The sequence below is a fragment of the Ascaphus truei genome, chromosome 21 (assembly GCF_040206685.1).
Source record: "Ascaphus truei isolate aAscTru1 chromosome 21, aAscTru1.hap1, whole genome shotgun sequence".
Taxonomy (NCBI): domain Eukaryota; kingdom Metazoa; phylum Chordata; class Amphibia; order Anura; family Ascaphidae; genus Ascaphus; species Ascaphus truei.
In genome coordinates this window covers 25,387,102-25,414,693 of record NC_134503.1, presented here as the reverse complement: position 1 = coordinate 25,414,693, position 27,592 = coordinate 25,387,102, and the positions used below count along the sequence as shown (strand labels likewise).

The 27,592-nt window shown below is 54.7% G+C and overlaps 1 protein-coding gene across 2 annotated transcripts in view; it reads right to left on the bottom strand.

Annotated features, from left to right (window-relative positions):
- The window catches only part of ARPC5L (actin related protein 2/3 complex subunit 5 like), a 29,158-nt gene extending 4,333 nt beyond the window's left edge, over positions 1 to 24,825 (bottom strand). Inside the window, exons 1-3 of one of the 2 annotated variants that reach the window (XR_012789657.1) lie at positions 23,617 to 24,545; positions 3,178 to 3,250; positions 743 to 919 (exon numbers count right to left, since the gene is read on the bottom strand). Coding sequence is in view for 1 of the 2 variants with exons in the window: in XM_075579390.1 (XP_075435505.1) it covers positions 743 to 919; positions 3,178 to 3,250; positions 23,617 to 23,762 (396 nt within the window). In the remaining variant the exon portion in view is untranslated. Of the gene's footprint in view, positions 1 to 742; positions 920 to 3,177; positions 3,251 to 23,616 lie in introns of both variants that reach the window. The other variant, XM_075579390.1, reaches the window with a different exon arrangement.
- Positions 24,826 to 27,592: the final 2,767 nt, after the last annotated feature.

Here is a 27,592-nt window from a genome sequence, read left to right as displayed (position 1 = left end):
CACGCAGAGAGACACACGCACGCAGAGAGACACACGCACGCAGAGAGAGACACACGCACGCAGAGAGAGACACACGCACGCAGAGAGAGACACACGCACGCAGAGAGAGACACACGCACGCAGAGAGAGACACACGCACGCAGAGAGAGACACACGCACGCAGAGAGAGACACACGCACGCAGAGAGAGACACACGCACGCAGAGAGAGACACACGCACGCAGAGAGAGACACACGCACGCAGAGAGAGACACACGCACGCAGAGAGAGACACGCGCACGCAGAGAGAGACACGCGCACGCAGAGAGAGACACGCGCACGCAGAGAGAGACACGCGCACGCAGAGAGAGACACGCGCACGCAGAGAGACACGCGCACGCAGAGAGACACGCGCACGCAGAGAGACACGCGCACGCAGAGAGACACGCGCACGCAGAGACAGACACGCGCACGCAGAGAGAGACACGCGCACGCAGAGAGACACGCGCACGCAGAGAGACACGCGCACGCAGAGAGACACGCGCACGCAGAGAGACACGCGCACGCAGAGAGACACGCGCACGCAGAGAGACACGCGCACGCAGAGAGACACGCACGCAGAGAGAGACACGCGCACGCAGAGAGACACGCGCACGCAGAGAGACACACGCACGCAGAGAGACACACGCACGCAGAGAGACACACGCACGCAGAGAGACACACGCACGCAGAGAGACACATGCACGTACAGAGCTCCAGCTCACCTTTTCGTGCCACTGTAACAATATGGCGCTGCTGTTTTCTGATGGCTTCTCGAACCCTTTGTAGATGCATTTCATTAACAAGTCCACTCCGCGCCTGTCCAGTGTTTTTACCGCCTGTTCGATGTCGTTGCTTTTAAAGGACGTGAGGACTTTCAGTACGATTCCCTCAGCCCGTTCCTGGTGCGAGGAGAGGAGGACAATGAGCTCCGAGGGCATGCGTGGGTACGTCCCGAGGGCGTGCGTGGGTACGTCCCGAGGGCGTGCGTGGGTACGTCCCGAGGGCGTGCGTGGGTACGTCCCGAGGGCGTGCGTGGGTACGTCCCGAGGGCGTGCGTGGGTACGTCCCGAGGGCGTGCGTGGGTACGTCCCGAGGGCGTGCGTGGGTACGTCCCGAGGGCGTGCGTGGGTACGTCCCGAGGGCGTGCGTGGGTACGTCCCGAGGGCGTGCGTGGGTACGTCCCGAGGGCGTGCGTGGGTACGTCCCGAGGGCGTGCGTGGCTACGTCCCGAGGGCGTGCGTGGCTACGTCCCGAGGGCGTGCGTGGCTACGTCCCGAGGGCGTGCGTGGCTACGTCCCGAGGGCGTGCGTGGCTACGTCCCGAGGGCGTGCGTGGCTACGTCCCGAGGGCGTGCGTGGCTACGTCCCGAGGGCGTGCGTGGCTACGTCCCGAGGGCGTGCGTGGCTACGTCCCGAGGGCGTGCGTGGGTACGTCCCGAGGGCGTGCGTGGCTACGTCCCGAGGGCGTGCGTGGCTACGTCCCGAGGGCGTGCGTGGCTACGTCCCGAGGGCGTGCGTGGGTACGTCCCGAGGGCGTGCGTGGGTACGTCCCGAGGGCGTGCGTGGGTACGTCCCGAGGGCGTGCGTGGGTACGTCCCGAGGGCGTGCGTGGGTACGTCCCGAGGGCGTGCGTGGGTACGTCCCGAGGGCGTGCGTGGGTACGTCCCGAGGGCGTGCGTGGGTACGTCCCGAGGGCGTGCGTGGGTACGTCCCGAGGGCGTGCGTGGGTACGTCCCGAGGGCGTGCGTGGGTACGTCCCGAGGGCGTGCGTGGGTACGTCCCGAGGGCGTGCGTGGGTACGTCCCGAGGGCGTGCGTGGCTACGTCCCGAGGGCGTGCGTGGCTACGTCCCGAGGGCGTGCGTGGCTACGTCCCGAGGGCGTGCGTGGCTACGTCCCGAGGGCGTGCGTGGCTACGTCCCGAGGGCGTGCGTGGCTACGTCCCGAGGGCGTGCGTGGCTACGTCCCGAGGGCGTGCGTGGCTACGTCCCGAGGGCGTGCGTGGCTACGTCCCGAGGGCGTGCGTGGCTACGTCCCGAGGGCATGCGTGGCTACGTCCCGAGGGCATGCGTGGCTACGTCCCGAGGGCATGCGTGGCTACGTCCCGAGGGCATGCGTGGCTACGTCCCGAGGGCATGCGTGGCTACGTCCCGAGGGCATGCGTGGCTACGTCCCGAGGGCATGCGTGGCTACGTCCCGAGGGCATGCGTGGCTACGTCCCGAGGGCATGCGTGGGTACGTCCCGAGGGCATGCGTGGGTACGTCCCGAGGGCATGCGTGGGTACGTCCCGAGGGCATGCGTGGGTACGTCCCGAGGGCATGCGTGGGCACGTCCCGAGGGCATGCGTGGGCACGTCCCGAGGGCATGCGTGGGCACGTCCCGAGGGCATGCTTGGACACGTCCGATCTGTGCCGGAATACATCTGCTGGCACTATCCGCATGCAATATTACAGGGGGCTCACCCCCAGGCATCACCCCCCAACAGGCCAGGTTTGCAGGATATCCCAGCTTCAGCACAGGTGGCTCAAAAACTGAGCCTCTGAGCCACCTGTGCTGGAGCAGGGATATCCTGCAAACCTGACCTGTTGAGGGGGGACGGGGGGGTTGGGGACTGGAGCTTTGCACCCCATGCGTATTACATGTATGTGCATGTCCAGGCGTGTCAGCATGAAGCGCAGGTGTTGCTCTCACACATTTTATTTACCTGCCGGTTTTATTGGTATTGTGTCTATAGGAAATAACTCGTTTTATTTGTAACCTGCTGGGGGAAGGAGGAGCTCAGCGAGTGACACCCCGACTGATAATGACACTGAGTGTGAAGCTGGGGAGCCTGGATCATTTCCCGCTGTCAGATGCTTGTGACCTTGGGCAAGTCACTTTTTCCCCCTGTGCCTCAGGCACCAAAAACAGACTGTAAGCTCTGCGGGGCAGGGACTGTGTCTAACATATGTGCTGCGTACCGCGCGCTATACGGTAACTGTGACGCGCTTTGTGTCCCATTGGGAGAAACGCGCTATATGAAATATAGTTATTACTCACTGCCAGAGCGTTACAGGCTCGTGTGACGGAAATGGAGTCAGTGAATACCAGCAGCGCTATTAATGAATAAAATGATGGCGCAGGAAGCAGGGGAAGGGGAGGGGGAGGGGACAGCGCTACCTTTACTGCTTGGTTCTTCGAGTTGTCGGGAGAATCCTGGAAGGCCGCGTGGAAAGCTCCGAGGAGGTCACCTGTGCAGCAGGCAGTCAAGGATAGTACAGGCTGGCGCCGGGAGGGGTGGCACGTCTGGTACCTGCTAATGATGGACTAGAGAGGGCGTGGCCAACGCCGGTCCTCAAGGGCCACCAGCAGGTCAGGGTTTCAGGATATTCCTGCTTCAGCACAGGTGGTTCAATCAGTGGCTCATTCGAAGACTGAGCCACTGATTGAGCCACCTGTGCTTAGGCAGGGATATCCTGAATGCTTGACCTGCTGGTGGCTCTTCCGGAGTTGGCCAGTCAACGGCTGAGCCATCTGTGCTGAAGCAGGGATATCCTGAACGCTTGACCTGCTGGTGGCTCTTGAGGACCGGAGTTGTCCAGTAAACGGCTGAGCCACCTGTGCTGAAGCAGGGATATCCTGAACACTTGACCTGTTGGCGGCCCTAGGGGACCGGACTTGGCCTCTCCTGGTCTAGAGTTCTAATTCAATCCAATGCTTTGCGGAAACAAGTGCAACGAAGGCCGTCTCTACAAGGGTCAGCGAGGCGTGGCTCTGGACACAATATGCTTCGCCTAAGGCCCTTCCAACAACGCAAAGCCCTTCCCGCTTGCCTTTGTTTGGAAAAGGCCCGAAGCCTGCAGTAGTGTGTCCATATGGCAAGCTCAGATAACGCTCACATGTCCCGTCCCACCATGCAGCACAGTGCTGTTTTCCATGCAAACTTCAGAGACTTATCAGGGAACCGGTCTTATCCTAGCCTATGTGAGAGGCGCTTAGCAACCATTCTAATTTAGGTTTTGGGCTCAATACTGAGGAATAAAATACACAGAAAAGAAACTAGAGATGCGACACAAGACATCCAACCGGACAGTTTGGGGAACAAATCTTTACAAAAAAAAAAATACAAAGTAAACATGCGGGGGGAAACATCCCTTCGATCCCCGCGGCCTGATCTCAACGTCCCTCCGGTGACACGTTCCATGCACAACGCTTCAACCCCGAGAAAACAACCACAGTGCCAAAACGTACAGGGAACGTCATAAAGGGCCACAGCCATGCCAAACCGAAAGGGGCTAAAATCTACGCTGAGGGATTAGCGCACGTTGTTGGCGCGTGAGATGCCTCCTTAATGAGCCAACATGACGGTCTTCATGTGTTCAACCGTACCCATGAAGAACTCTCCTGCCGGTCCATCAAGTAACAATCCTACACCTCCGCGTCTCCCACTGCCAAGTGTCCGAATCCCACCCTGCGAGTAACAATACTACACCTCCGCGTCTCCCACTGCCAAGTGTCCGAATCCCATCCTGCGAGTAACAATCCTACACCTCCGCGTCTCCCACTGCCAAGTGTCCGAATCCCACCCTGCGAGTAACAATCCTACACCTCCGCGTCTCCCACTGCTAAGTGTCCGAATCCCACCCTGCGAGTAACAATCCTACACCTCCGCGTCTCCCACTGCCAAGTGTCCGAATCCCACCCTGCGAGTAACAATCCTACACCTCCGCGTCTCCCACTGCCAAGTGTCCGAATCCCCCCCTGCGAGTAACATTCCTACACCTCCGCGTCTCCCACTGCCAAGTGTCCGAATCCCATCCTGAGAGTAACAATCCTACACCTCCACGTCTCCCACTGCCAAGTGTCCGAATCCCATCCTGTGAGTAACAATCCTACACCTCCACGTCTCCCACTGCCAAGTGTCCGAATCCCATCCTGCGAGTAACAATCCTACACCTCCGCGTCTCCCACTGCCAAGTGTCCGAATCCCATCCTGTGAGTAACAATCTTACACCTCCGCGTCTCCCACTGCCAAGTGTCCGAATCCCATCCTGCGAGTAACAATCCTACACCTCCGCGTCTCCCACTGCCAAGTGTCCGAATCCCACCCTGCGAGTAACAATCCTACACCTCCGCGTCTCCCACTGCTAAGTGTCCGAATCCCACCCTGCGAGTAACAATCCTACACCTCCGCGTCTCCCACTGCCAAGTGTCCGAATCCCACCCTGCGAGTAACAATCCTACACCTCCGCGTCTCCCACTGCTAAGTGTCCGAATCCCACCCTGCGAGTAACAATCCTACACCTCCGCGTCTCCCACTGCCAAGTGTCCGAATCCCATCCTGCGAGTAACAATCCTACACCTCCGCGTCTCCCACTGCCAAGTGTCCGAATCCCATCCTGTGAGTAACAATCCTACACCTCCGCGTTTCCCACTGCCAAGTGTCCGAATCCCACCCTGCGAGTAACAATCCTACACCTCCACGTCTCCCACTGCCAAGTGTCCGAATTCCATCCTGCGAGTAACAATCCTACACCTCCGCGTCTCCCACTGCCAAGTGTCCGAATCCCATCCTGCGAGTAACAATCCTACACCTCCGCGTCTCCCACTGCCAAGTGTCCGAATCCCATCCTGCGAGTAACAATCCTACACCTCCACGTCTCCCACTGCCAAGTGTCCGAATCCCATCCTGTGAGTAACAATCCTACACCTCCACGTCTCCCACTGCCAAGTGTCCGAATCCCATCCTGCGAGTAACAATCCTACACCTCCGTGTCTCCCACTGCCAAGTGTCCGAATCCCACCCTGCGAGTAACAATCCTACACCTCCGCGTCTCCCACTGCCAAGTGTCCGAATCCCATCCTGCGAGTAACAATCCTACACCTCCGCGTCTCCCACTGCCAAGTGTCCGAATCCCATCCTGCGAGTAACAATCCTACACCTCCGTGTCTCCCACTGCCAAGTGTCCGAATCCCATCCTGTGAGTAACAATCTTACACCTCCGCGTCTCCCACTGCCAAGTGTCCGAATCCCATCCTGCGAGTAACAATCCTACACCTCCACGTCTCCCACTGCCAAGTGTCCGAATCCCATCCTGTGAGTAACAATCCTACACCTCCACGTCTCCCACTGCCAAGTGTCCAAATCCCATCCTGAGTAACAATCCTACACCTCCGCGTCTCCCACTGCCAAGTGTCCGAATCCCACCCTGCGAGTAACAATCCTACACCTCCGCGTCTGCCACTGCCAAGTGTCCGAATCCCACCCTGCGAGTAACAATCCTACACCTCCGCGTCTCCCACTGCCAAGTGTCCGAATCCCACCCTGCGAGTAACAATCCTACACCTCCGCGTCTCCCACTGCCAAGTGTCCGAATCCCATCCTGCGAGTAACAATCCTACACCTCCACGTCTCCCACTGCCAAGTGTCCGAATCCCATCCTGCGAGTAACAAGCTCATTGTGGCTCCTCATCTCTGAAGCAAATTATTACACACGACATAAGATAATGGCCAACGTGTACATGAGCGTTTTAGACCTCGGTTCCTTCTTCAATTGTGACAGCAGGGTTACAAGGAAGGGAGCATAGGTACTGGGGAGGAGAGGGCGGTTACTGTGGCTGCTTGTCAAGTGGATCAGACATCATCAGCACCTATTATCTGACTCCAAAAGACTGTTCATGGTCCCAAGGTTCAGCAAAGTATCCGGCCGCTCCTCCTCTTACCGTGCACCCCAAAACTGGAACAGTCTACCGGAGACTCTCACAGCCGCCACCAGGCTAAGTTCTTTCAAAACTAAAGCTGTCTCACATTTTAATAATCTGGTCTGTAACTGCTACATACGCCTATAGTATATATTATCTCTAACTGTGCATGCAATGTCTTGTATATAATGTATACCCTGCTCACTTATGTAACCATGTATTATCTGTCATCTTAACTCTGTAACTCCAGCTTAAGTTCTTTCAAATCTAAGGCTGTCTCACACTTTAATCTGGTCTGTAACTGTTTCATACGCTCATAATATATATTTTCTTTAACTGTGCATGCAATGTCTTGTATATTTATGTAACTGTATTTGTAACCATGTATTATTTTGTTTTACTCTGTGCCCAGGACATACTTGAAAACGAGCGGTAACTCTCAATGTATTACTTCCTGGTAAAATATTTTATAAATAAATAAAATAAATATTCCCAGGACATACTCGAAAACGAGAGGTAACTCTCAGTGTATTACTCCCTGGTAAAACTCTTATAAATAACTAAAATCATGGAGGTGTCACTGAATAGACTGCGCTTTAGAAATGTTAAAATGACATTCCCTCAGAGATGGGGACAGGAGGAGTACTTTAAAGCTGCCATAATGAGTCATATCTACAATCAATCGACTCTGGCAGTAATAAAGACGCTGGGATCCAAAGTACATGACAGGGACAAATTGTCAACATTTGGATGGCATAGCAGTGTGTTTCCAGCCGGAACTGGCAGCCGTCCGTTTCATTCAGCGTTTACATTAACTGCAATCCATTGCTACAGTTCATGCAATGCCGGCCCAGACACAGCCAAAGAGGTTGGACACTTATTAAGAATTATATGATGGAATGGGTTTCCCCAATCCTCTGCTCATCTCTGCAGGAGGAATACCTCGGGAACATTACCCGCCGTTTGGGAAACGGTACACTGCCAGTCTGTGGTTTTTACAATCTACACCAACACCGTCACCTCGCTCCGCAGGTATTCAACGGCTCAGTCTGCACAAGATTAGAGAGCACATGTTCGGGGTAATCCCTGGCAGTGTGGCACTGCAGGAGTTGGGCTGCCCTTGGACTCCAGATGCTGCACGAGCCGACGGTAACCATCCCCTTCTGGCGCCAGAGGAATAGCAGGCCGTATAGGCAGGTCACCGCGGGGTTAATTAACAAGCCATTGCTAAGAAGGCAGCCATTTTGAACAAGAACATTAGCAACGTACAAATAATCCGGAGAGGAACCGAAATAATGTCGGGTTCATAATAGGACACGAAAGGACCAGAAAGGGGTTTCTGCAGACGGGATGTGAGACCCCACCGCCTTTACTAATAGAGTAGTGGGTGCACAGAACCGGACACCGATAGGGAGAGGCAATATCCAGTAAAATACAGCAAAAGTGAGCACATTCACAAGTCTCAGACAGGTCTGCAACCCAGCCCTTCCCCATTATCTCTTGGCATACACTGCAGCCAGGGATTCTGGGTAATGACATGCAAATGAGCCGTGCGTCACCTTTGCTCCTTATCCATTTTAACATGGGACCCTGGGATAGGCTTCAACCGCACAATCGTTGAATCCAATAAAAGGTCACAAATCAAATCAATACCAGGGACAGAGGGAAGGGAACCGTTCGTATTAAGGGTCACACAGTCTAAGGGTAGAGAGTAAGCTGTGAGGATGGATCAGGGAAGCTCAGCCCCGCGGTCCTTATCCAACATGAAGTCCTCGGTCCCCACATACTTCTCCTTCTCAGCTGTTTCTTGTGCTTTGCAATCCAACCGCGGCTTTTGCTGCCCGTCACAAGCATTGCAACCTACACATGGAAGCAAGAGGCACCATCTGCTCGCTCAATGGCTGCGATACAGACACATGGCGGCTTAACCCCTTAATGCCCGACACGCATTGCAGAACGGTCGTCCCGCGATGAGGCAAAAGCATGGAACAAGAAAGCCAAGATTAGGGACATTTTCTCCCCGATTCCATGGACACTGCTCTGTTCTTATCCACGTTTCCACGGAGGACAGAGACTTCCAGTAACACCCTCATTACACCCCTCCGCCCATACACTGCCAGACACCCTCATTACACCCCTCCGCCCATACACTGCCAGACACCCTCATTACACCCCTCCACCCATACACTGCCAGACACCCTCATTACACCCCTCCGCCCATACACTGCCAGACACCCTCATTACACCCTCCCACCCATACACTGCCAGACAGGCTCATTACACCCCTCCACCCATACACTGCCAGACACCCTCATTACACCCCTCCGCCCATACACTGCCAGACACCCTCATTACACCCCCCCGCCCATACACTGCCAGACACCCTCATTACACCCCCCCACCCATACACTGCCAGACACCCTCATTACACCCCTCCGCCCATACACTGCCAGACACCCTCATTACACCCCTCCGCCCATACACTGCCAGACACCCTCATTACACCCCTCCGCCCATACACTGCCAGACACCCTCATTACACCCCCCCACCCATACACTGCCAGACACCCTCATTACACCCCTCCGCCCATACACTGCCAGACACCCTCATTACACCCCTCCGCCCATACACTACCAGACACCCTCATTACACCCCTCCGCCCATACACTGCCAGACACCCTCATTACACCCCTCCGCCCATACACTGCCAGACACCCTCATTACACCCCTCCGCCCATACACTGCCAGACACCCTCATTACACCCCCCCACCCATACACTGCCAGACACCCTCATTACACCCCTCCGCCCATACACTGCCAGACACCCTCATTACACCCCTCCGCCCATACACTGCCAGACACCCTCATTACACCCCTCCGCCCATACACTGCCAGACACCCTCATTACACCCCTCCGCCCATACACTACCAGACACCCTCATTACACCCCTCCGCCCATACACTGCCAGACACCCTCATTACACCCCTCCGCCCATACACTGCCAGACACCCTCATTACACCCCTCTGCCCATACACTGCCAGACACCCTCATTACACCCCTCCGCCCATACACTGCCAGACACCCTCATTACACCCCCCCACCCATACACTGCCAGACAGGCTCATTACACCCCTCCGCCCATACACTGCCAGACACCCTCATTACACCCCTACGCCCATACACTGCCAGACAGGCTCATTACACCCCTCCGCCCATACACTGCCAGACACCCTCATTACACCCCTCCGCCCATACACTGCCAGACACCCTCATTACACCCCTCCGCCCATACACTGCCAGACACCCTCATTACACACCTCCACCCATACACTGCCAGACACCCTCATTACACCCCTCCGCCCATACACTGCCAGACAGGCTCATTACACCCCTACGCCCATACACTGCCAGACACCCTCATTACACCCCTCCGCCCATACACCCCGCCGCCCATACACTGCCAGACACCCTCATTACACCCCTCCGCCCATACACTGCCAGACACCCTCATTACACCCCTTTGCCCATACACCCTCATTACACCCCGCCGCCCATACACTGCCAGACACCCTCATTACACCCCTCCGCCAGACACCCTCATTACACCCCTCCGCCAACACACCCTCATTACACCCCTCTGCCCATACACTGCCAGACACCCTCATTACACCCCTCCGCCCATACACTGCCAGACAGGCTCATTACACCCCTCCGCCCATACACTGCCAGACACCCTCATTACACCCCTCCGCCCATACACTGCCAGACACCCTCATTACACCCCTCCGCCAACACACCCTCATTACACCCCTCTGCCCATACACTGCCAGACACCCTCATTACACCCCTCCGCCCATACACTGCCAGACACCCTCATTACACCCCTCCGCCCATACACTGCCAGACACCCTCATTACACCCCCCCACCCATACACTGCCAGACACCCTCATTACACCCCTCCGCCCATACACTGCCAGACACCCTCATTACACCCCTCCGCCCATACACTGCCAGACACACTCATTACACCCCTCCGCCCATACACTGCCAGACAGGCTCATTACACCCCTTCGCCAATACACTGCCAGACACCCTCATTACACCCCTCCGCCCATACACTGCCAGACACCTTCATTACACCCCTCCGCCCATACACTGCCAGACACCCTCATTACACCCCTCCTCCCATGCACTGCCAGACACCCTCATTACATCCCTCCACCCATACACTGCCAGACACCCTCATTACACCCCTTCGCCCACACACTGCCAGACACTCTCATTACACCCCTACACCCATACAATGCCAGACACCCTCATTACACCCCTCCACCCATACACTGCCAGACACCCTCATTACACCCCTCCGCCCATACACTGCCAGACACCCTCATTACACCCCTACACCCATACAATGCCAGACACCCTCATTACACCCCTACACCCATACACTGCCAGACACCCTCATTACACCCCTCCGCCAATACACTGCCAGACACCCTCATTACACCCCTACACCCATACAATGCCAGACACCCTCATTACACCCCTCCACCCATACACTGCCAGACACCCTCATTACACCCCTCCGCCCATACACTACCAGACACCCTCATTACACCCCTCCGCCCATACACTGCCAGACAGGCTGATTACACCCCTCCGCCCATACACTGCCAGACACCCTCATTACACCCCTCCGCCCATGCACTGCCAGACACCCTCATCACACCCCTCCGCCCATACACTGCCAACACACCCTCATTACACCCCTCTGCCCATACACTGCCAGACACCCTCATTACACCCCTCCGCCCATACGCTGCCAGACAGGCTCATTACACCCCTCCACCCATACACTGCCAGACACCCTCATTACACCCCTCCGCCCATACACTGCCAGACACCCTCATTACACCCCTCCGCCAACACACCCTCATTACACCCCTCTGCCCATACACTGCCAGACACCCTCATTACACCCCTCCGCCCATACGCTGCCAGACAGGCTCATTACACCCCTCCGCCCATACACTGCCAGACACCCTCATTACACCCCTCCGCCCATACACTGCCAGACACCCTCATTACACCCCTCCGCCCATACACTGCCAGACAGGCTCATTACACCCCTCCGCCAATACACTGCCAGACACCCTCATTACACCCCTCCACCCATGCACTGCCAGACAGGCTCATTACACCCCTCCGCCCATACACTGCCAGACACCCTCATTACACCCCTCCGCCCATACACTGCCAGACACCCTCATTACACCCCTCCGCCCATACACTGCCAGACACCCTCATTACACCCCTCCTCCCATACACTGCCAGACACCCTCATTACACCCCTCCGCCCATACACTGCCAGACACCCTCATTACACCCCCCCACCCATACACTGCCAGACACCCTCATTACACCCCTCCGCCCATACACTGCCAGACACCCTCATTACACCCCTCCGCCCATACACTGCCAGACACCCTCATTACACCCCTCCACCCATGCACTGCCAGACAGGCTCATTACACCCCTCCGCCCATACACTGCCAGACACCCTCATTACACCCCTCCGCCCATACACTGCCAGACACCTTCATTACACCCCTCCGCCCATACACTGCCACACAGGCTCATTACACCCCTCCGCCCACACACTGCCAGACACCCTCATTACACCCCTCCGCCAATACACTGCCAGACACCCTCATTACACCCCTCCGCCAATACACTGCCAGACACCCTCATTACACCCCTCCGCCCATACACTGCCAGACACCCTCATTACACCCCTCCGCCAATACACTGCCAGACACCCTCATTACACCCCTCCGCCCATACACTGCCAGACACACTCATTACACCCCTCCGCCCATACACTGCCAGACACCCTCATTACACCCCTCCGCCCATACACTGCCAGACACCCTCATTACACCCCTCCACCCATACACTGCCAGACACCCTCATTAGACCTCTCCGCCCATACACTGCCAGACACCCTCATTACACCCCTCCACCCATGCACTGCCAGACACCCTCATTACACCCCTCCACCCATACACTGCCAGACACCCTCATTACACCCCTCCGCCCACACACTGCCAGACACCCTCATCACACCCCTCCGCCCATACACTGCCAGACACCCTCATTACACCCCTCCACCCATGCACTGCCAGACACCCTCATTACACCCCTCCGCCCATACACTGCCAGACACCCTCATTACACCCCTCCGCCCATACACTGCCAGACACCCTCATTACACCCCTCCGCCCATACACTGCCAGACACCCTCATTACACCCTCCCACCCATACACTGCCAGACAGGCTCATTACACCCCTCCACCCATACACTGCCAGACACCCTCATTACACCCCTCCGCCCATACACTGCCAGACACCCTCATTACACCCCCCCGCCCATACACTGCCAGACACCCTCATTACACCCCCCCACCCATACACTGCCAGACACCCTCATTACACCCCTCCGCCCATACACTGCCAGACACCCTCATTACACCCCTCCGCCCATACACTGCCAGACACCCTCATTACACCCCTCCGCCCATACACTGCCAGACACCCTCATTACACCCCCCCACCCATACACTGCCAGACACCCTCATTACACCCCTCCGCCCATACACTGCCAGACACCCTCATTACACCCCTCCGCCCATACACTACCAGACACCCTCATTACACCCCTCCGCCCATACACTGCCAGACACCCTCATTACACCCCTCCGCCCATACACTGCCAGACACCCTCATTACACCCCTCCGCCCATACACTGCCAGACACCCTCATTACACCCCCCCACCCATACACTGCCAGACACCCTCATTACACCCCTCCGCCCATACACTGCCAGACACCCTCATTACACCCCTCCGCCCATACACTGCCAGACACCCTCATTACACCCCTCCGCCCATACACTGCCAGACACCCTCATTACACCCCCCCACCCATACACTGCCAGACACCCTCATTACACCCCTCCGCCCATACACTGCCAGACACCCTCATTACACCCCTCCGCCCATACACTACCAGACACCCTCATTACACCCCTCCGCCCATACACTGCCAGACACCCTCATTACACCCCTCCGCCCATACACTGCCAGACACCCTCATTACACCCCTCCGCCCATACACTGCCAGACACCCTCATTACACCCCTCCGCCCATACACTGCCAGACACCCTCATTACACCCCCCCACCCATACACTGCCAGACAGGCTCATTACACCCCTCCGCCCATACACTGCCAGACACCCTCATTACACCCCTACGCCCATACACTGCCAGACAGGCTCATTACACCCCTCCGCCCATACACTGCCAGACACCCTCATTACACCCCTCCGCCCATACACTGCCAGACACCCTCATTACACCCCTCCGCCCATACACTGCCAGACACCCTCATTACACACCTCCACCCATACACTGCCAGACACCCTCATTACACCCCTCCGCCCATACACTGCCAGACAGGCTCATTACACCCCTACGCCCATACACTGCCAGACACCCTCATTACACCCCTCCGCCCATACACCCCGCCGCCCATACACTGCCAGACACCCTCATTACACCCCTCCGCCCATACACTGCCAGACACCCTCATTACACCCCTTTGCCCATACACCCTCATTACACCCCGCCGCCCATACACTGCCAGACACCCTCATTACACCCCTCCGCCAGACACCCTCATTACACCCCTCCGCCAACACACCCTCATTACACCCCTCTGCCCATACACTGCCAGACACCCTCATTACACCCCTCCGCCCATACACTGCCAGACAGGCTCATTACACCCCTCCGCCCATACACTGCCAGACACCCTCATTACACCCCTCCGCCCATACACTGCCAGACACCCTCATTACACCCCTCCGCCAACACACCCTCATTACACCCCTCTGCCCATACACTGCCAGACACCCTCATTACACCCCTCCGCCCATACACTGCCAGACACCCTCATTACACCCCCCCACCCATACACTGCCAGACACCCTCATTACACCCCTCCGCCCATACACTGCCAGACACCCTCATTACACCCCTCCGCCCATACACTGCCAGACACACTCATTACACCCCTCCGCCCATACACTGCCAGACAGGCTCATTACACCCCTTCGCCAATACACTGCCAGACACCCTCATTACACCCCTCCGCCCATACACTGCCAGACACCCTCATTACACCCCTCCTCCCATGCACTGCCAGACACCCTCATTACATCCCTCCACCCATACACTGCCAGACACCCTCATTACACCCCTTCGCCCACACACTGCCAGACACTCTCATTACACCCCTACACCCATACAATGCCAGACACCCTCATTACACCCCTCCACCCATACACTGCCAGACACCCTCATTACACCCCTCCGCCAATACACTGCCAGACACCCTCATTACACCCCTACACCCATACAATGCCAGACACCCTCATTACACCCCTACACCCATACACTGCCAGACACCCTCATTACACCCCTCCGCCAATACACTGCCAGACACCCTCATTACACCCCTACACCCATACAATGCCAGACACCCTCATTACACCCCTCCACCCATACACTGCCAGACACCCTCATTACACCCCTCCGCCCATACACTACCAGACACCCTCATTACACCCCTCCGCCCATACACTGCCAGACAGGCTGATTACACCCCTCCGCCCATACACTGCCAGACACCCTCATTACACCCCTCCGCCCATGCACTGCCAGACACCCTCATCACACCCCTCCGCCCATACACTGCCAACACACCCTCATTACACCCCTCTGCCCATACACTGCCAGACACCCTCATTACACCCCTCCGCCCATACGCTGCCAGACAGGCTCATTACACCCCTCCACCCATACACTGCCAGACACCCTCATTACACCCCTCCGCCCATACACTGCCAGACACCCTCATTACACCCCTCCGCCAACACACCCTCATTACACCCCTCTGCCCATACACTGCCAGACACCCTCATTACACCCCTCCGCCCATACGCTGCCAGACAGGCTCATTACACCCCTCCGCCCATACACTGCCAGACACCCTCATTACACCCCTCCGCCCATACACTGCCAGACACCCTCATTACACCCCTCCGCCCATACACTGCCAGACAGGCTCATTACACCCCTCCGCCAATACACTGCCAGACACCCTCATTACACCCCTCCACCCATGCACTGCCAGACAGGCTCATTACACCCCTCCGCCCATACACTGCCAGACACCCTCATTACACCCCTCCGCCCATACACTGCCAGACACCCTCATTACACCCCTCCGCCCATACACTGCCAGACACCCTCATTACACCCCTCCTCCCATACACTGCCAGACACCCTCATTACACCCCTCCGCCCATACACTGCCAGACACCCTCATTACACCCCCCCACCCATACACTGCCAGACACCCTCATTACACCCCTCCACCCATACACTGCCAGACACCCTCATTACACCCCTCCGCCCATACACTGCCAGACACCCTCATTACACCCCTCCACCCATGCACTGCCAGACAGGCTCATTACACCCCTCCGCCCATACACTGCCAGACACCCTCATTACACCCCTCCGCCCATACACTGCCAGACACCTTCATTACACCCCTCCGCCCATACACTGCCACACAGGCTCATTACACCCCTCCGCCCACACACTGCCAGACACCCTCATTACACCCCTCCGCCAATACACTGCCAGACACCCTCATTACACCCCTCCGCCAATACACTGCCAGACACCCTCATTACACCCCTCCGCCCATACACTGCCAGACACCCTCATTACACCCCTCCGCCAATACACTGCCAGACACCCTCATTACACCCCTCCGCCCATACACTGCCAGACACACTCATTACACCCCTCCGCCCATACACTGCCAGACACCCTCATTACACCCCTCCGCCCATACACTGCCAGACACCCTCATTACACCCCTCCACCCATACACTGCCAGACACCCTCATTAGACCTCTCCGCCCATACACTGCCAGACACCCTCATTACACCCCTCCACCGCCAGACACCCTCATTACACCCCTCCACCCATACACTGCCAGACACCCTCATTACACCCCTCCGCCCACACACTGCCAGACACCCTCATCACACCCCTCCGCCCATACACTGCCAGACACCCTCATTACACCCCTCCACCCATGCACTGCCAGACACCCTCATTACACCCCTCCTCCCATACACTGCCAGACACCCTCATTACACCCCTCCGCCCATACATTGCCAGAGAGGACAGCATCAAATTGAAGTGGTGAAGGGCAGTTGATCCCCTTGTGATGGGAAGTGTGTGTAGGGATTGATCTAATACAGGGGTGCTCACCTCCAGACCCCAACCCCCTCTCTCTCCCCCAACAGGTCAGGTTTTCAGGATATCCCAGCTTCAGCACAGGTGGCTCAGTCAAAGACAGTCTCTGATTGAGCCATCTGTGCCGAAGCAGGGATATCCTAAAGACCTGACCTGTTGGGGGCAGAGGGGGGAGGAGGGGAGAAGAGTTGAGGACAGGAGCTCAGCTCCCCTGATCTAATAAACAACTTTTCCAGAGCTCTCTATGAACTCCAACCCCCAGTATATTGCAAGCACAGCAGGACTGACGCTTCTCCCGGTGTTGAAGAGCTGGTGTCTTACTGGTCAATAAAGTTTCATCGCTCGGCCATCGAACAATTTGTCACGTCTGTCACAAATCCGTTTACTGCGCCGTCAACATGGCTGCTCTAAAAATACCGCTGTGCGGAGGGCATCAGACACTTTATAAGAGCGGGAGACAGACATCGAGGGGTCATTGTCATGTATCGCCACATAGTGTATCACTTCTAATACCCCGTAACACAAACACGGGTGTGAAAATCGCAGGTGTGAAAATCGCAGGCGCCTAAATCCCCCCCCCCCCCCCCCCCCCATGCGCCTGTGTGCAAGGCTGCTGCTTATCTGTGCAGGGGCTTCTGGGAGTTGTAGTACTGTGCCTCTAACATACAGGAGTATAGCACTTACAGATGCGGGATATATGTTGGTGCCTTACCAATAAACTATAATAAGAATGGAGGAACTACAAGTCCCAGAATGCCATGACATCACCCAGGGATCAGCCAATCAGTGCAGAGCTTTGCAAACCCAACCCGTTCCTCCAACACAGCTGCAGCAAGGTGTGTGTCACAGAGTGACTGAGCTACCTGTTCTGAAGCAGGGATATCCCTAATACCGGACCTGTTGGTGGCCCTTGAGTTGGCCACCCCGGCCCTAGTAGATAATAATGATAATAATGATAATAATAATAATACGATAGTAGATCTGAAAATACTTTTTTTTTTTTACATGTGGCAGAACGCTGCGTTTATGGGACCAAGCTTTCCTCCCCATGAGCCTTTGCTGCACCCCCTTTGGAAGTGTAATTACAGGCGGTGTAGCCAATTACATTACTGTCAGCTCGCTCGGCAAGTTTTACTACCAGACAACCTGAAATAAGGTGCTCCACCCAACGCCGAGCGTCCCAGCCACACAAACACAGATCCTATTGCAAAACACCAATTAGCACGCCTGTCTCCGGCACAAGACACGGGGTCGCACACGTGGGTGCATTTCAGAATCTTGTTCTGGGCAAAAACACCCCCTCAGCCCTCCTTTCTGATCCCACACTTCATAGCGAAAACAAAGACAACAGCGATGTTAAATATTTGCCGTTGGGGTGTGCTGGGTGCCTGTCACTGTGATCTCTGCAACTTTGGACTCCCTTCGCTATACTTACCCGCTTAGATAAGAGCCACAAACAAAAAGCAACGTGCAGGTCATATCCTGGATTTCTGCTGTTTGAAGTTAGGCTGTGTAACCCCTTCAGGCCCGCAGGGTTCAGCAGCCCCACGGCCACTACTTATTTTTAAATAGGCTGCGTTCGGGAGATGTAAGCTTTTGTAATAATAAGTGTTTGGGAGGTTAAAATGGGGCTCTCCCCGGAGCCCAGTGCAGAATAAATGTTACCACGGTAACACATACAGCCTTCTGGGGGGGATTGCTGCTGTAACACAACCGACATTCACAAACACACTCGGGGTAATTGCAGCCGTGGGACTATTGCTGGAGAATTTTCACGAACTCCCAGCAGTGAGGGGTTAAACCACGAGGCCAGCACGCCCTCCCGCATCACAACGTGGTCGCCGGGGACTGTTAAAAGACAGGGGAATATTCACTGTCAGAAATAACCCGAGGTAGGCAACAGAAAACCACGCGACAACCGCAACCCTCGCATTCACACTAGAAGTGTCGCGGCCCCAGGATATCACACGTGCAATGACAACTGCATGCTGTGTGACAGCACAAACGGAAGTGGCACGCCTCAAAAGTGTGCACTCAAATTCTAGGGCAGTAACACAGGAGGGAGCGGGAGGAGGGGTATGAAATCTTTTATTGGACCAGCAAGTAGCTGAGATGTTACAAGCTTTCCAACCTCTCGAGTCCTTCATCAGGTCCTACCCAAGGTTGGAAAGTGTGTAACATCTCCACTACTTGCTGGCCCACTAAAAGGTCTCACAGCCCGTACTCCCGCTCCCTCCTGTGTTGCTATATGGAAGAGAGGACCAGCACGGCCACACCCTTCTTTGCCAAATTCAAGAGTCTAATAAATATTCCTCTGATTTCCCTAAAGGGGCTATGGTAATCTTTTGCTGTCCATATACAGTACTTGAGAACCTTTAGAAGGGTGAAGGATCTTACTCCCCATTACGTTACCTTACAGCAGCGGTGCGCAAAGTGGGGGGTGTGGGATTTTTGGGGGGGCACGGGCGGTTGCAGAGGCCCTGCGCTCTTCCCAGAGGCATTTAAATTAAATGCCGGAGGATCGCGTGAGGCCTCTGCAACTCACCGAGGTTCAGACGCCTTGCTGTGACATGTCGCCATGACGCCACGGTGTCATGCGGAGTGACGTCACACGGCCGTCTCCATGGAAACGAGATCGTGACGTCGCGGGACCCCGTGGTGTCATTTGGCGCCGCCAAACCAAAAGTTTGCGCTCCCATGCCCTACAGAAAGCTGGTTTTGAATGGCAAAGGCCTCAATCGCTCCTTTAAATACCAGATGGATCATCCACACTCTGCATTTTACTTGCATTCGTTGGAAACCATATTACAATAAAACGGAAGGCATGTAGGCTGGATCCCTGATGCATTCTGGCGATATCAGGTTATATATATTTAGCCGCGTTATCTATTAACAAAGAGAGATGAAGCCAGAGATGGTCTCTGGTGAGAAGTGTCACATTGCTGTGGTGTCACGTATTGCAACCTTGTCCTTGTTTGCTTTACATTAACCTCTGTACCTAGCACAGGAATCACGCTGCACTTATTACTAACCTATCCGCCATGCCATAGAGTCTGACATGGTCCTGCAGCCAGCCTAGATAGGGCAGAGTTTGTGATGACTTTATGACTTCTGTTCAGAGAGAACACTGCATTGTACACAGCTTTCCAAACCTCGGTAGTCTCCCCTTCACGTGTGCGCCCAGCACCCAGCACACGTGAAGAGGCCCTTGAGGTTCAGAGAGCTCTATACTCACTATCCCATGTATGAACAACTTTATCCGCTCCACTGAAAAAAAAACCTACGCAAAGCTTGCAGGCCCATCCGGCAGTGCCGGGGTTAAATAGCAAAGCAGCCGTTACTGGCATAGAAGGTGCGGTATGGCTAAGTGACTTCAGTCTATCCAGTCTACATGCCCAGAACAGTGGGACTACCTCTGTAACACCGCTAACTTTATCAGCATCATCATTTGCACCTCTTAAGTTGCGATATCACAACGCCCAACTGTGTTTCCTGTTACCGCTCCGACTTGCAAAGCTCTTCACCATTATAACACACACAAAAAGGCATGTGCGTGATCTGCCCTGTTCCACGAACACAAACGCTGTCACATTTTAAACTATGTTCAATTTCCCCTCGGAAATTACAATACACGCCCAAATTCTACCAAACTAGGCAAAAAAAGAAACCCTGGTAGAAGTGCCACCATTTTTCATTCCCCATAACCTACAGCTGCATCAGCAGTTCTAAGGTATTACGACTGAGCCACCTGTGCTGAAGCAGGGATATCCTGAAAACCTGGCCCTTGAGGACTGGAGTTGGCCACTCCTGGCACACACCATCCAGACTAATACAAGAGCAATTCCTCTCCTGGGAAACTGTCACTTCAAACCGAGCTCTCAGTAACATTCCTATATTTAGTGCGGAGGCGCAAGCATTGCTAAAATAGGGAATTTCTAAGCACTGCAGGTATGTATAAACCAGAGCCCAGCACGGCCACACAAATACATTCACTTTCCTCTCGTGAGAAGTTGTGTCAGGCATTCCCGGCAGTGAAAACACAGTGTGCGGTGGGACAGAGATGCTGTGTGTACACTGACGAGGCAAAAATACACATTGCACACTTGTCAGCCCACTAAGCGCCATAGGAGCCGGGCATCCCGCTAAAGGAGCCGCCCACCCTAACCGCCATTTTATACAGGGTTGGAACCAAGATAATTGCTGACAAAGTTACTGGTCGGTATCACTTCTTGGTTATTACAGGGAATTTAAATGGCCGTTCAATAGGAAGCCACAAACGGTGATGTTGGCATGAAATTGTGCAGCCATTTTGCTGCAGCCATTTTGTTTCCCCCAATGGAGATTTAAACCCTGCACGTGTCTCTGGAAGAACATGTTTTATATGAGACAGGTTAACAACAACAAAACCCCATAAAATACTACTTTTTTTTTGGGGGGGGGGGGTTTACTTGAGTTTACAGATTACGGTAAAAGCAATATCTGCTTAGTTCCACGCCCTACATTCAGGGGTCCGATCCTCCTGCAGTGCAGACTGCGCTCTTTCTCGGGTTCCCCGGAATACAATACAGCAGTTATTCTTACACAGGCACTTCAGGCGCCAGGAAAGCAGCATGCCACCTCCTTTAGAGGTGATCTCCGGGCGGATCGGAGGGGGTCGGAAAACGCGCACGGGCGGTTTTCCTCAAGCCCTTTGTGGCAGGGTCATGCAGCATTAAATGATCACGCTGGAAGAGGCTGATAAGAAATCGCAACTTCATCCACAACACTTGGTAATGTATTGCATGGCGCAACCTCATTCTCTTCTGTATGGCTCTTACCATATACGTATTTTCTCTCATGTTATTAGTGAGCGTAGCATTGCTTAGAGAGCAGGCACAACGCAGGAGGTAGACAGACTTTAGGGTACAAGTTTGTTATGGCAATATTTACCCCTTAGATTGTGGCAACTTATAACCTCACCTTTACTGATTTCAGCAGATGTATCAGGGGTGCTCAACTAAAGTCCTTAAGGTTTCGAGGATATCCCAGCTTCAGCACAGGTGGCACAATCAGTGGCTCAGTCAAAGACTGAGCCACCTTTGCTGAAGCATGGACTGATTGAGTCACCTGTGCTGAAGCTGGAATATCCTTAAAATCTGACCTGTTGGGGAGGGGTTAGGTTTCTTGAGGACTGGAGTTGAGCCCCTCTGAGATATATCACTGAGTGCTCAATATGGACTTTACCCAATGGTAATTCCAATTCTCCAGTTCTTCATTGCCTTTATAAACCAATGGTTGCGTGTCCTCTCTCTAAAAACCAACACTCATCTATGGGTTATTACGATGGCTCTACAAACCCACAAAGAATTTGGGTCTCTCACCGGCTTGTATGACGCAGTCATTTTTACAACTGATGCAAGGCAAACATAGCAGGGTGTGGTGGGTGAAAGCCCTTACACGTAACAAGACAGCTCAGTGATCACTCCCACGCCAAGAGTAGATCTGAAGGCCGCTCAGTGATGAGCAATGCAGGGCGCAAAGGATTCTGGGTACCACCTCCCTGCGGAAAAGTAGCGAGGCGCTGCCTGGCCCCGTAAATCCATCAAATGTTACGTCTATCCTCCTCTCGAGATGCACAAGCAGCATGGAATAGCCTACAATACAAACGGATCTGTGCTGGCGTCCATTTCTGCTACTACTTCAGAAAGAAGGTTTGAGAGTAGCCATAGGAAGCTCTCGCTCAGGAACACAAGTTTACGTTCTGTTTCACGGCGCCAAAACCCCAAGTGACGGCCCACCATACATGAATAACCTTTGCTTAGCGAGGTAATGGCAGCATAACGTAAGGGTGAGACAGCACCCCCCACACCCTATGGCGCTGGCAGTAATCGCTGTTAATGAGATGCTTGATTATCAGTAAAATAACATACAGGTGCATGAATGCCATCAGGAAGCAAAATCACGGTAAAGGGGCCATTGCATCACCCAACTTACAGAGTACCCCACATTACACACGTAGTTGGCAGTTATGAGGATCATAAAGCAATCAGGCACTCTATGAGGTGGGTGACCCCAGGTAACATCAAGTTGAGCATTTTGGCTGATATTATTTTGTGTCTACCCAACCTTATAGTCTCATTGTGAATCCTGAGCAGCTTGTTACCAGATAACCTTATAGAAACATATACCCTGGAACAGTGCCACCTAACCCGGTCAGTGATTCAGCCCCACAATGCCCCTTCAGTCAGTCACCCACACACCCTGACAGTAATTCAGCCCCACAATGCCCCCTCGCCCTCAGTCATTCACCCCCACATTGCTGCCTCATTCTGGCAGTGATGTACCAATCTTAGGTGCCATCCTCCACCCTTGGTTCCCTTTTGTCACGGCACTACCTGAGCCCACAAGCACCCTAGCAGTGATGCCTACCCCTCCTGCCCCCCCCCCCCCCAATGCCCTGGTGACTCCCCTCACCCTGGCAGTGTAACCTGCCCCCCCCCAAACCCCCGGGCACCCCCAGAAGGATATTGCCTGATCAGACTGTCCACTTCGCCCTGGTCCGGTCCCTGCGGCTCGGCTGGCTCTTCCTGCAGCTGATCATCCACAAACTTGTTCTCGTCGAACTCATCTATGTCCAACTTCCGGAAGCGCGAGGACAGGGTGTTCTTCGCCATGGTGGGGCGACACCGAGATGGGTGGGTGTCGGTGACACCGAGGGGGTAAGGTGGGGGTGACCCCGAGGGGGTAAGGGGTGAGTAGGGGTGACACCGAGGGGGTAAGAGGTGAGTGGGGGTGACACCGAGGGGGTAAGGGGTGAGTGGGGGTGACACCGAGGGGGTAAGGGGTGAGTGGGGGTGACACCGAGGGGGTAAGGGGTGAGTGGGGGTGACACCGAGGGGTAAAGGGTGAGTGGGGGTGACACCCAGGGGTAAAGGGTGAGTGGGGGTGACACCGAGGGGTAAAGGGTGAGTGGGGGTGACACCGACGGGTAAAGGGTGAGTGGGGGTGACACCGAGGAGGGGTAAAGGGTGAGTGGGGGTGACACCGAGGAGGGGTAAAGGGTGAGTGGGGTTGACACCGAGGGGTAAAGGGCGAGTGGGGGTGACACCGAGGGGTAAAGGGCGAGTGGGGGTGACACCGAGGGGTAAAGGGTGAGTGGGGGTGACACCGAAGGGGTAAGGATGAGTGGGGTTGACCCGAGAGGAGGGGGAGTGACCCGAGAGGAAGGGGTGGGGGGGGACCCGAGAGGAAGGGGTGGGGGGGGGGACCCGAGAGGAAGGGGTGGGGGGGGGGACCCGAGAGGAAGGGAGGGGGGCTGACACAGAGGGAAGAAGCGACACAGAAGGGGGTAGGGGGAGTGACAGATGAGGGGGGGGAACACAGAAAGGGGGGTGGGAGTGACAGTTGAGGGGGTGACACAGAAGTGATAGAGGGGATGGGGGTGTCACCGAGGGAAGAAGTCACACGAAGGGAAGGTGGGTGTGACACGGAGAGAGGGGGTGATAGTGAGAGGGGGGAGTGACACAGTAAGTGCCACGCGTGGTGACAGTCCCTGCGTGTGGGAGCGCGGGGTGACCCGGGTGGGAGGGAGCGCGGGGTGACCCGGGTGGCAGTGCGGGAGGGGAACTCGGGTGTGGCGGGTCCTGCGCGGGGCTCTCCGGTCCTGTCCGCCCGGCTCCCTCCGCTTCCGGTGACTCCGGCGGGCGGGGGAGCGGCGGAACCGGAAACGCATCACTGGCCCTGACTGAGAGGGGGGGAGGGAGGGGACTCCAACATGGCGGCGGCTTGTTGCTTAGCAACCCCGGCCTGTCTGGCCGTCATTCAATGTCTGAAGGCACAGGGTCTGCAGGGGTGGGGGGTGGTCTGCATGGGGGGGGGGAGGAGGGTCCTCATGGGGGGGTCGGTTGGTGAAGGGGTCGGTGTGACTGGGACTAGGAGCTTCATTCTGACCTCACGGGGTCACCCACAGGTCTAGGGGTCGCATTGCTTGTCTGAGAAGATGGTGCACAGAGCACTTTGCTTTTTTTTGCTCTTGAAAAAGGGACTGGTGAGGTTTGGAAAGCTCTGTATACTATTATGTATTGGAAAAACTTTCTTGTTGGGTCTCTTCTTTATGTACACAACTTCCAAACCTCACAGGTCTCTTCTTCACATGTACAGAACTTTCCAAACCTCACAGGTCTCTTTTTCACATGTGCAGAGCTTTCCTAGCCTCACAGGTCTCTTCTTCATGTGTACAGAGCTTCCAAACCTCACAGGTCTCTTCTTGATATGTACAGAGTTTTCCAACCCTCCGCATGTCTCATATTCATCTGTATACATAAAGAGGTGTTATGTACTTGAAGAAGAGACCTATGAGATTTGGAAAGCTATGTGCACGTGAAGAAGAGACCTGTGAGGTTTGGGAAGCTCTGTACTCTCACTCTCTCCTATCTATGAAGTCTCTTCTTCCTAAATGTTGGGAGTGTAGTCACATGGAACAAGTAGAAATCAAGAAAATATAAAGTGTAATATTTCCAAAATCAATAAAAGTTGTCTCGCCCTCAGTTTCCTACAGCACTCACATTTGAATAATGAAATTACTCTTCAAATTATATAACCCAAGTTTATTTCCCAATACATGAATTCTTGTTATTCCTTCTTTCTCCTCTCCATAGTAGGTTTTAGAATAAAAACAGAGACAGTATATTATTTTGTAGTAACACAAAAGGGAGCGGCCGTACGGGGCGTGATATCTTTTATTGGACCAGCAAGTAGTTGAGATGTTACACACTTTCCAACCTTTGGTAGGGCCTGATGAAGGACCCTGAGAGGTTGGAAAGCCTGTAACATATCAACTACATGTTGGTCCAATAAAATATATCATACCCCCTCCTCCCGCTCCCTCCTGTGTTACTAACAAGTAGCTGATATGTTACAAGCTTTCCAACCTCTCCGGGTCCTTCATCAGGTCCTACCCAAGGTTGGAAAGTGTGTAACATCTCCACTACTTACTGGTCAAATAAAAGGTCTCATACTGTACCCCTCCTCCCTCTCCCTCCTGTTTTACTATATGGAAGAGAGGACCAGCATGGCGACCCACCCTTTTTTGCCATGATCATACCATATCACTAAACTCCATTAACGTGGCTGAATTATGATAAATAAGTCAGAGCTAAACTTGGCATTAGCCGTGACTTAATACCAATACCAGACGAGAGTTCATGTCCAGTCCTCAAGACCCCGCCTGCCCCCAAGAGGTTAGGTTTTCAGGATATCCCTGCTTCAGCACAGGTGGCTCAGTCACTGCTTCAGCACAAGTGACTCAATCAGTCCCTGCTTCAGCACAGGTTGCTCAGTCAGTCCCTGCTTCAGCACAAGTGGCTCAATCAGTCCCTGCTTTAGCAAAGGTGGGTCATTCAGTGGCTCAGTCATTGAGCCACCTGTGCTGAAGCAGGGATATCCTTAAAACCTGTTGGGGGGTCTTGAGGACTGGATTTGAGCACCTCTGCCTTTCAAACCGCTATGACAAGTAAGCTGATAACCTGCCATATCCACCCCCTGGGGGCCTAATTCAGTACGTTTTCAACACAAGAAAATTCGAACGCTGACATCTACTCATTTGTAAAACTGGTCGGGGAGAGACATGACCCTTTTGAACTCTTTGTGGCATTGCCAGCCTCCAGCACTGAGGGGGTTAACTGAGGCCGCAGTGGATGAGGACGTTCGTTAGCAACGCAACGATCTTTACCTTAAAGCGCGTGTGAAGCATGAATGGCCCCCGGCTCTCAGACTCCCACACATGCTTTGTGGCATATTCTGGGTGCTTAGCAACTGGGGTTTTGTTTGAAGAACGACGTACGGGAATGGAAGTCTCCTGCCAACGGGCGTTCGTTTCTCCGCCCCACGGGCATTAAACCCTCTCAAAGAAACTCCAAAGGACTTTTACTGTTCCGAGCTGGAAGCATGGCGCAACCAGAAATTCGTATTGGTGGGGGTGGGGGGTAAATCTCTACATTACAATCCGTCCTTCATGTCCCTCCGGCCAAGCACGCCACTGACTGTGTCTGAGCGTTTCATATACCCGTCGGCGTCATGTGATGGCGCATTGCCATGGCAACACGTCGCCATGACGAGGCAGCGTCCTGTGACCAGGGTTGCCACCTTCTGCTGAATAATAACCCAGAGACTTTTTTTTTTTAAAATAAAGTTTTTTTATTTATATATTTAACTGTATTGCCTTCTCCGGCGACATCTCCAACTGCATGCTGGCGTCAAAATAGCTCCGCGACGGCAAATGGCGTCGCGTTGCCATGACAACGGGACGTCACGAGACATTACGTTGTCATGGCACTCACAGGGTTAAAGCAGCACTCCACGCTCCTCGTGTTTGTTAATGCAACTGAACGAGGGGGGTCCCCCCCAACATCCAGGTACCCCATGTTTCACCCACTCCAGAATATGTACCTGCCAGCCAGACACAAAATGGTGGCAGAGTGAGGGCTTGGATTGGCTGACGATATCA